The 11,233-nt window shown below is 39.4% G+C and overlaps 1 protein-coding gene across 1 annotated transcript in view; it reads right to left on the bottom strand.

Annotated features, from left to right (window-relative positions):
• Positions 1 to 3,981: 3,981 nt before the first annotated feature.
• ube2f (ubiquitin-conjugating enzyme E2F (putative)) overlaps positions 3,982 to 11,233 on the bottom strand; it is a 14,280-nt gene continuing 7,028 nt past the window's right edge. The window contains exons 6-10 of the mRNA XM_086092069.1: positions 10,744 to 10,814; positions 10,451 to 10,508; positions 10,337 to 10,369; positions 8,816 to 8,878; positions 3,982 to 4,170 (exon numbers count right to left, since the gene is read on the bottom strand). Coding sequence (XP_085948195.1) covers positions 4,120 to 4,170; positions 8,816 to 8,878; positions 10,337 to 10,369; positions 10,451 to 10,508; positions 10,744 to 10,814 — 276 coding nt within the window. The 3' untranslated portion in view covers positions 3,982 to 4,119. The remainder of the gene's footprint in view (positions 4,171 to 8,815; positions 8,879 to 10,336; positions 10,370 to 10,450; positions 10,509 to 10,743; positions 10,815 to 11,233) is intronic.

The following is an 11,233-nucleotide window of genomic DNA, read 5'->3' on the forward strand; positions in this document are numbered from 1 at the left end:
TTTAAATGCTAGAGCATACAGAAGGCTTTGATGCAGCCTTTCAACAGCAAAGAGCGGTTGAAGAAATTGTATTTATTACACAAACGGCCAGCAGGTGGCAGCAGAGCAAAATAGATCGACCGGGGGCCATGTTGAAAAAAAGCTCATGACTCACATTTCTAAATAGATTTGTGAATAATGATTTGCTGCAAAACAGAAACAGATAGAAATATCATTTTTTTCTGACGAAAGAAGAGCCTCTAATCTTTCTTTTGGTAGATTCCATGTTGTTATAGCAGTAGAAGACAATATTCTGTGGGCCTTGCGAAATCAGTCAAAATCCAATCATAGCAAAAATAAAAACCCAATTAAGCAGACAAGGTATCAGTTTGTTTGTATTTTCTTTAATATTTCATTAAAAAAAAAGAAGTGGATATACAATCTGAGAGAGGTTTGAAGATTTGGAAGGATCGGCTGTCAATCTCAATTCTCTCCTGGTACGGCGCGAGCTCATGCAAACACATGTTCTCAAAACAGCAGCCTCGGAAAGGCAACATACTGTCAAAAGAAAAAGGACATGCGTCGCGACATCAGAGCATGAGTAAGGCCCAAAACCGAAAACGGGGCTGGCTGTCATGGACGTCCTCCACGTTGGCTTCATTGGAGCGACACGCTTGCAAAACATCCACCTTTTATTTTGCCACTTAACGTGTCCTTATTAATTTCCCACCATTATGAAAATGTGCCTTTTTTTCTTTTTTTTTAAATAGCTACTATCGTGACTGATGGCTCTCTGGAGTTCCTCCCCACCAATTAAGTGTGAAATGATAAGCGGTTCAGAAAATGGATGGATTAAACAATTACCAGGTACATCTTTTATGACTTTCTTCTGTTCAATTAACCAATGATGGCACTGCACATGCGCTATTTATTCATTTGCAGTCTCGACACGGAAGGATGACCACAAAAAGTCGCCAGTCACTTTATTTCATGAGTCGCTTGAGGGCTCAGCAAAGTCACTCAATAGAAGTTACAGTAGAAATGTTGGCAACGTGGGTAACACTCGCTTTGTTGCAACGCCCTAGCTCCGCCCCCCGGTCGCCATAGTAGCCACACTCGACTTGCATGCCACAAAACTATTTCCACTGGAGTGTGACAACCGACAAGGTTACGGTGTGTATTTTGAGGACACCTGGGAGTTGTAAAAATAAATAAATAAAAACCCAAAATCATTTCTACAAGAGCATATTAGGGCCACACACACATATATATATATATATTTTATTATATATTTTTTTGGAGTGGGGGCGGGGTTAATATTCCGAGAAAAAACTAATTTGCGACTTCATAAAGTGGCAATTTTTCGACAAAAAAAATAGTAAATTTGCGACTTCATAAAATAGCAAAATTTGCAAGAAAATACTCGTAAATTTGCCACTTTATAAAGTGGCAAATTTGCCATTTTTCGAAGTGGCAAATGTCACTTTATAAAGTCATAAATTTGCGACATTATAAAGTGGCAAATTTATGAGTTTTTTTCTTGCAAATTTGCCACGTTATGAAGCCTCAAATCTGCAAATTTGCCAGTTTATTAAGTCGCGACTTTATAAAGTGAAATTTGCCACTTCATAAAGTGGCAAATTTGCGACTTTATAAAGTCATACATTTGTGAGTTTTTTTCTCATATTAACCCCCCCCCGCCTCTAAAAAAAATTCTATATTTATACGTGGCCCTAATACACCGTACTTTTACGCCTTTTAACTTTAGAAAGAAAAATGGAAAAGGGCGGCGTCATAGCAAGCTAACAAGTCACATTTCTTCCAACACTGGACCAGACACACGCGCTCATACGCATACATTCATTAACCTTCTCATCTTTCAACTCGTACGTTTCTGACATCAGCGAAATGCACTGCAGGCAACTTGGCATTGTTTACCTCATGCAGAGCGAAAAGTGCTTTGACGCCCCAATGGTGAGGACAGACAAGTGACGATGCTGCTGACAGAGGCTTAGCATGTGACACACACAAAGATGATTTCACTGGTCAGGATTTTGTCAGTTTGGCGAAGGAAAAGCACCGTTTGCGCAAATGAACAAGTCGCTCATTAGCATAGTCGTCGACAGACGAGTATATTATGCTTTATTTCCTAGTGTGAACTCACCAGATAAAATGTCCTAAATGATCAAACTTTGACGAGGGCATAAGCAAAGGTAGATTGGAAATGTTGTCATTAATGGAACATGGGCTCCCTCTAGTGGTAGGTGAAAGAATCACTGCTTAAGTATAGTTCAGTTGATTACGTTGTCATAAGTTTGCAATTAATCTTTGAGAAATATTTTAAAATATTAATCTAGGTACAATTTTGATGTAACTTTACTTAAATTGCATTAAGTAGTTTTAAAAAAAAATGTTCCGCCTACTTTTTTTTTGCAGCCTTAATGTTCAAATTGTGTGCAGTTCAAATGAAAAATAAAAGGATTTTTAAAATGGGGGAAAAAAAAAAAAATGTTTTGCTTTTTTTTCTAACCACAGAGTATCGACTAAACTTTACATTAACGGTGAACTATTTTGACACCAGCGTGGCTCACAGACTTTGTTTACCAACTCACATTGCCACCATTCAAAGGGACAAACTTGACACAGAACAGCTGACATTTTGTATTTTTTACACTGATTGAAATAATAAATATATCAAGAAAAATATGTAGCAAATCAGATGTAAAATACAAACATTGCAACTTTTGTACTGTAACTGTAAATGCAACACCTTTAAATAAATCAAAAAGACGTTTTTTTTTAGTGGCCAAGAAAAGGAAAAAAAACACAACTTTGGGACAGTTTCATGAAATTAGGAAGACCGTGTTGATTTTTCTTCCCAAGCATGGAATTGGCATTCTCACTTTGAGTTTCATTTTTTTATGGTGCAACCCAAATCTGCACATAAATTGGAATGCGTCAATGTCATCAACATACGCTAATGTTGTAATTACAGTTTGAATGAAAACACTTGCAGGCCTTTGATTTTTTGGATTGCCAAAGTCATTTTTAACTTGCTTAATAACAATAGCAATACAATTCACCAATTTTGTTACCAATTTTTGTTCTTTACGACGGACAATTCTCAACAATGCAAATAAAATGTACTAATGTTGTTACCAAATTGTTGTTTTTTGTCTTTACGACTGACAATTCTGTCATCCAGGTCATGAAACTTGCCAACTAGAATCAAACTTTGTTGAATTTGTTTTTTTTTCTCTCTGTCGTTTTCTTGAAATATCTATTAGGCTAATGTAATATAAAACAAACGATTTTTTGTTTTCTTGCGTGCCATTTGCAACCTCGAAATCTTAAAAATCAAGGATCCCCTGTAATATATATATATATATATATAGTTTAAGTATATTTCTTTCTGTTTTTGGTCAGTTAATTTGCTGTTGTCGACCAATCATTGACTCAAGTACTCTCGTGTTTTATCCTCTCCTCGGTGATACATTTTGTTAGTTTCTGAGACACGGGGGGGGGCGGGGAGGGGGGGGGGGTGCGAGAACCGGTTAAGGGAACTGACAAGAGGTGGTGAAAGTCTCCCATTTTGCACATGGAGTGAAAAAAAAAACCAGGAGCTGGAAGTGCGTGTGGCGTGAATGGCAACAGATGAGGACGATACGGTGCTGATCATTCAAACGCTGTCTGGTGGGGGCGGGCAGGTAGCGTGTAGCACGCAAGGTGTCCACAAACGTGTGTAAATGTCTTCACATGACATCACGTCAACTCGCATGCATTTTTTTTCCGTTTTCTTTCTGCCAACACAAACGCTGCAGGCACTGAGAACTGAGAACGCAACATAAATAAACCTTCGTCTGAACACAAAAAAAGAAGCGTCAACGGCGGCCGGTCGCTGCCGTAGCGTCAAGCTAGCAGCACGTCGCCGTGACCTCCCCCAAAGAATCATTTTCTAAGCGTAGTGCTTTGGCGTCCTCGCCCATGAATGTGTTTCCCGTGTTTGTTTGCGTTGATGTTTATTGCGAGAAGGTGAGCAGAACGAGACGGCTGCCGATTCAGTGTGGACTTTGAGAGAGAGAAGCGGGAGGCAAAAGTGGAGCGGCTTGCGCGCAAACTTGCTGCGACCCCGTGCGTCTATCATCTGGCGTATTGCTTGATGTAATCTTGAACTTTGTTCCGAAAATCCTCCTGAAAAGCACACAAAGCCGCAACGGGTTAGTCGGCACGGCGGATCGCCACCGTGCAGGGATCACACACATTTGAAGACAACATCAAGTGGATATTAAAAAAAAGAAACGTGTACACTTGTGCTATCACTATCGAATGTTTTTAGAAAAGCACCCCTCCTCCCCGATTACTGTTTATTAACCAGTGATTGGTGTTTATTTCATACTTTGTATTACATAAAAAAAACTTATAAATACGTCTTTGGGACACTTAACACATTTAGAATAGAACGTATAAAGACGTTATTGGGAGCAAATGAGTTAATAACTTTTCAAAAATTTTTTTAACTTGCTGCCGACTGAAGATGACATCACCTGTGCTGAGGAAGTAGGTAACGACCAATCATGGCTCACCTGTTTTCTGCACTCTAAAAACAGTTGGGTCAAAACAAAAAATGGGCCGATCCACTTTATGACTGTTTTATACAAAATGGCCTTTTTTTTTTTTTTTACCCAAGTTAAGGATCCATTTCTTGACTCAAAATTGGGTCAAATCGATCCATTTTTTACCCATAGTTGGGTTATTCTTGACTGAGTGTGGGTTTGGTCAGCAAACTAAGCCATGATTGGTCGTTACCCAATTTCCCAGCACATGATATTCGACATTTTCCGTCGACAGCATGTGGCAAAATTCGTATTTTAAGGTATTAATTGTGCATGTAAAATAACAAAGTTACCAAATGTATTCTGTACAAAATATTAACTTTGCGCTAGTGCAAATGTCTCAATGAGTCAAGTTCCTTTGAATGAGTTGTGATTGTCCCCAGAACGTTGACGAAAATGTCCCTCTCAGGACACGTCTTGAGAACCAAATTGTTGTGGCCCTTTCCGACAACGGGAGAGCAGCAAAGCACAGACGAGATCGATTGTCACCTCCGACGTTCCCGAACATCTCCCGGGTGTACGTTTGAGTGGCCTCCGACTGGGCTCCATTTTCGAAATGCCCGTCGGACAAAAGCAGAATATACGGGGATTGTTTCTGAGAGGCTCCGCGGTTCTGTTCAGATTTCCCTCGCACCTTCCATCCAAGTTAAGTCCATTAAAAAAAGAACCACCACAGATCGTTATTTAAAGGAATCCTAATAAGACACCGCTTGGGCTTCAAAAAAGAAAAAAAAAAAAAAAAATCCCAGCTCCTCTTGGCCATTCATTAGCTTGAAGAAACTCTGCACAGTCTGCAATCTATTAAAAACTTTAAAGCAATTCTCCAGTCACGCAAGGCATTTAGCTCATCTCTTCCCTAATTATCTGTGCGGGTATTCCCAGATTTCGCTATCATCAGTAAAAAGGAAAACAAACAAAAGCCTTTGGGGGATGAACTGTTTCTTTAACATCTACTGCAGGTTCACAACTAAGTAAAAAACGGCAAAAAAAAAAGGGTGAAGGCGAGAACGACGCGGTGCAAAAGTGTGACTTTTGCCAATGGGAAGTCTGCATCATGCTTAACTCATTTGCTCCCAAAAACGTATAAAAACAATCCATTTTAAATATTGCCATGGTCCCCAAAACGTATTTATACGTTTTTTTTTAAATTTATTTTTTTAATGCTACAGCATACAGAAGGCTTTGATGCAGACCTCTGACCTGAAGAGGTGGTTTAAAGCAATGGTAGTTATTACAAAAAACGTCCTGCAGGTGGCAGCAGAATATAACAGATCAACCAGGGCCCTGTTGCAACAAGCTCTTTTTGTCAGTGTTTTCACCAGCAATGATGACACTTAGCTATATTCTAATGCTAATTGCTGCAAAACGGAAAACGGATACAAATATATATTTTTTTCCTGATGAAAGAAGAGACTCTAATCTTTCTTTTGGTAGGTTCCATGTTTTTATAGCAATAGAACACAATGTTCTGTGGGCCTTGCAAAATCAGTCCAAAATCCAGTAAACCGGCCGGGAGCGAAGGGGGTTGCTTCAGTGAAAATGGCTGTCAGTGAAAGAGTTAGTATAAATATTTATTAGAATGCAGTAACAAGTCATTATGCGTGTAAAATAATAGTCCCAATCAGATTTTCTTTTGATTTTGAGTCCATCATTAAAATTGTGAATCATTTTAATTATCAAAATCCAGTAAACCGGCCGGGAGCGAAGGGGGTTGCTTCAGTGAAAATGGCTGCCAGCGAAAGAGGTAATATAAATATTTATTAGAATGCAGTAACAAGTCATTATGCGTGTAAAATAATAGTCCCAATCAGATTTTCTTTTGATTTTGAGTCCATCATTAAAAATGTGAATCATTTTGCTTATCAAAATCCAGTAAACCGGCCGGGAGCGAAGGGGGTTGCTTCAGTGAAAACGGCTGGGAGTGAATGAGTGAAGCAGTTTCGATGGGCCAAGTACAAATTCATGTGAGGAAAACTGGCTCTCTTTTCACACGATGCGGTTTGTCTGTTGACACCTCCGATTTTTCCACCCAGCTATAATACAGTCTCATTCATTTGAAATGCTGCTCAGCTGCCACAGGTGCAGCATATAAAGCAAGGCCCGAGGAAGCCGCCACGCTGCATTTACTTCCGTGCCCAACATTTCCATGTGAAGATCCGTCAAGTGACACGATTGTACTGCCTGGCAGATGCTAATGACTTTGCTAATAAGAACACGATGTTCTCTGCTTCCGGGCATGAAGAAAGTCAATAAGGTGGAAGTGCGCACGCGTGACGTGCTCGACTATTGATTGATGAGGCTGAGCCACTCGAGATGGCGGGAGTCGAGTGCGGAATTGGAAGAGCAGGAATTTGGTATGCGGATGGGACGCAAGTCACCAACGAACCCTCCCGAGTCCTATTGTCAGCCAAGGTCAAATGAATGGATGCCACTTAACTCATTTACTGCCGCAATAGAATGACCAGATTAAAAAAAAAATCCTGTACCATAATAGTTAGTCTAGATTCTTATATATCTTCTTCAAGGACTACTCTCCGGTCTCTGGATGTCCTGTGGCACCATGCTGCCTCTCACAGGTCAGCCTCGGTAATACAGTGAAGCGACAGCAAAACCTCCGGAAATGTAAAACAGGATTTTACGTGGGACTGGTGAGTCAGCAAAACAATCATAACAACCCACAATCAACTTCGTCTCTTTCCTCACTCCTTCCCACACGCTCGCTTTCTTTTCCGATTCATCGTCACAAATCTCCGGATTCAGTAAAACACACTTGCTGTTTCGCAGGTAGGGTCCGAGCAAAAAGTGTTATTGACCCCTAAAAATGTTTACAATTGCCTCAATGAATAATTTAAAGCGTCCAAAAACAAGCCAGCTTCCGCACCATTTTACACGTAATGTACACATGTGAGTTTTTCCGCAAAAGACGGGTTCCAAAAATTTTTTGCTAAAAGGTGAGTTCATGGACAGCAAACCGCAGAATTTTTTCTTTCTTCTTCAAATATACATCTATGGTGGGTATATGCAATAAAACACTCCGAGATCCATATGATTACTGTAGCATTAAATGTTGCACACCCTTGCCAATGACTTGTAAAAACAAAAAGGGGAAAAGGTGAAGGAAGAAGTCAAACAGAGAATTGCAAATATTGCTCGAGGTCCCATTTAGTGCCGATTTGACTTGCAAATTGTTGAGCCTGCTTTCCACCCCGCAGGCACCAAGTTCGACGAGTGCAGGGACGAGAGCCTTTTAAAAGCACCGTCTGTGCCTGCTCACTGCCGACATCTCACGAAAAAAGAACACCATCCGACGTCTGCTTAGCGCAGAAGCAAACAACAATGGATTGGGGAATGATTAGGACACATTGATTGAGTTTTAAATTTCTACAATATGGAAGTTCGCGTCATACATTTTGTATATGTTATGAGGTCGCTAACAGGCTCTTGAAACGAATGAGGTAGCTGTGATAATGACTTGAATTTTCTTACTTAATCCTATAAAGCCAAACGTATCATTATAATCAATACATTTTGAGCCATCTATTTCATGAGTATAATTTCCCCCCCCCCCCTCCATTAAAACCCGGACATATATGATCGGACACATGCATTGTACGGATAATCCACTAGAGGGCAGTAATCTCCCAGCAGATGGCTTTTCCAGCGATCTTGCAAAAAAAAGGAAATATTATTTAAAATTAGGTCGTCAGGCGATTCAAAGTTTTAATTGTAATTAATCGCATGACTTCAATAGTTAACTCATGATTAATCACAAATTTTATATCTGTTCTAAATGTACAATAAAAAATGTCTAGGTTTTCATGTTCTTGCTAACAAAAGTGGGGGGAAAAAATTAATAGAAATAGTTCAAATGAATTTTTGACATCTAATTTTTGACGTCAATGGCAGTGAATGAGTTAATAGTGGGAAATGTTCTTTCAGATTTTTGGAAATACTAACATGTTTGATATGTCTGCTTATTATTGTATTTTTGACAGTTATAAATGTACAAATTTAAAGCATTGTGACCGGATGCATCAAATATGACATAAATCAAAAGTCATGGAAGTTGAGTTTCAAAAAAAATGTTGTTTGTTCAAAAGGACCAAAAAAATAAAGATTTGCAAAGAATTAGAATTTTCTCTCATATATTTCATGGTTCAGGCTTGATATGGTTAATGATTCTGAATATCAATCAAGGACATTTGTTGTAAACATGAACCCACCTTGTCTCTCAAATGATGTTCAGCCGCGTCAATGTTCAACGGGTCATCAAAATTCAACAAGTCCTACAGGAGATAACAAATGATAGATGTGAGTGGGGGAAATTCACAATAATCCTACAGATAACGTTCCAACAGGATGTATAATATGACTGGGCATCAAGCGGCACGGAGCCAGAGGAAGTTGTCCTCATCTCATCTCATCTCATCTCATCTCATCTCATCTCACATTGCGGTGACACATTGGCAAGTGCGGCAAATTTCAATTAAAACTCTTGTGCAGTCTTCCGGGACTTGCTGCCAAAAGCACAAAATCTCATTTTGTTTTCTTGTTTGTATTTCACGCACATTTCAAGGCCCCCTCCCCCCCCCCCCATAATGGGAAAGATTATTTCCCCCATGTCGGTGTGATAGCCCCATTGCAGCTGTCAACGGAGATAAGCAATGACTCTGTTGTAACTCAATTACAGCTTGACTAATGTCACTTGAGTGACCGACATAACAGATAAACAATTTTAAAACTTGAACTGTGCGGGGGTCTACACGCTCATGGGATAAAAGCCTTCGAGCAAAAATGCGAATGCTAATAATCAACTAACATCAAAGTTACTGAACTGAGAACGCACATTTTTACTTTTTTGAGGGAGAAATATTAGCACAACTTTTGATCCCAAGACCATTTTTTAATGCTTCTAATTTGTGTTCGCCATTTTGCATATGGATGAGATGATTTACACAAAATGGTACCAACTTAAAATGTTGTATGCTTTAAGTCTGATGTATCAGAATTTAAATTATAAACCGTCATTCCACTGCGCAAGCCCTTATCGTGTGTATTTACAATCCCCTCCAAAAGTATTGGAACAGAGAAACAATTTCAATTGGCTACTAAAAATGAATTTGAGATGAGATGATTATCATTAACTTTATATGATCTTTTGGGACAGAAATGCTGCATTCGAGGATGGCCGGAAGTCAGACTTTTCCGAGTTCAAACCAGGGAGTGCGCACGGGAACGCCCCCTTGAACTCGGAAATTCCACTTGCGAAGTCTGGAAACAAAAAAAAGTACCCCGACTTCACCGACGGACTACAACGTGACGTCACTCTCCAATGGCGACCCCTTTGGAAACACAGATCCTGAATGGTAAAACACAATTTACTCGAGTATAAAACAAGATAGCTTTCTTCATTCATAAATATTCGACATAACTTCACATAACACAACGTATGTGACAGTATGCCGCTATCTCCTTGCATGAAATTATACGGCGAACTAGTGAACTGTATGGAATGCTTATGAAATAAGATAAAAACAACAAATGAAGCAAAATTGCGAGAAGGTAAGTTTGCTTGAGGTCAAAATGAGTTTTGACGACTACAATAAAAAACAATTTATCACTATCCGCCATTTCCGTAGTTTACTTACGCCTCGAACGCTTTCAGGGTCGCAACTGGCAAAAACCAACTCGGACGTATCCGACTTCCGACCATCCTCAAATGCAGGATACAAACAACAACTTACAGTAAACAACGAGTTCAATCCCCAGACCACGTCCTGTATATAAAAAAAACATTGTCATTAAACAATACCAAAAGATGAATTGTCAAAGTATTAAAGTAACATCTTCCAGTTTACCTTTAACGTTCTGGTGGGGGCCCACCCCGTGCCGTCAATAGAATGTTCACGCAGTAGACTGAGGAAAGAGAAACACAGTTTATTTAGGTCACATTTTACACCCACACACCAAAAAAACTATAATTTATTTGGCCAATTTTACCTTCTTGAATGAAAGAAAGCTACAGGACTGGATTAATGTAACATTTATCAAGCATTTATGATACGTCTTTATCGCCTTCTTACCATACCGTGTAAAATGAATACAGTTCAAATCAAATGCAACGTCATGACTGCGGTGCTGAATTTCATACCTCAGGCAGATCTCCCCGTTCTCGGTGATATTGGGATGCCATATTCTGGTCAGACATCTCACTTTTGGAGGCTAGAGATCAACAGACAAACAAATACAGTACTTAACTCATTCACTTCCCAGCCATTTTCACTGAAGCAACCCCCTTCGCTCGCGGCTGTTTTACTGGATTTTGACTGATTTTGCAAGGCCCGCAGAATATTGTGTTCTATTGCTAAACAAATCTGTTTAAAACAGCAACATGGCCCTGGTTGATCTCGTAAACTCTACTGCCACCTGTGGCCGTTTTTGTAACAACTACCATTGTTTCAAGCATTCTCTTCATCTGTGAGGCTGCATCAAAGCCTTCTGTATGCTCTAGCATAAAAAGCGAACATAAAAACATATAAATACGTCTTTGGGAGCATGGTAATCTTTACAATTGAACGTATTTATATGTTTTTGGGAGCAAATAAGTTGTTAATAGACAGTATATTTTCGAACTTATTGTG

The sequence above is a fragment of the Leptonotus elevatus genome, chromosome 12, assembly GCF_054856555.1.
Source record: "Leptonotus elevatus isolate MCC_2025b chromosome 12, RoL_Lele_1.0, whole genome shotgun sequence".
Taxonomy (NCBI): domain Eukaryota; kingdom Metazoa; phylum Chordata; class Actinopteri; order Syngnathiformes; family Syngnathidae; genus Leptonotus; species Leptonotus elevatus.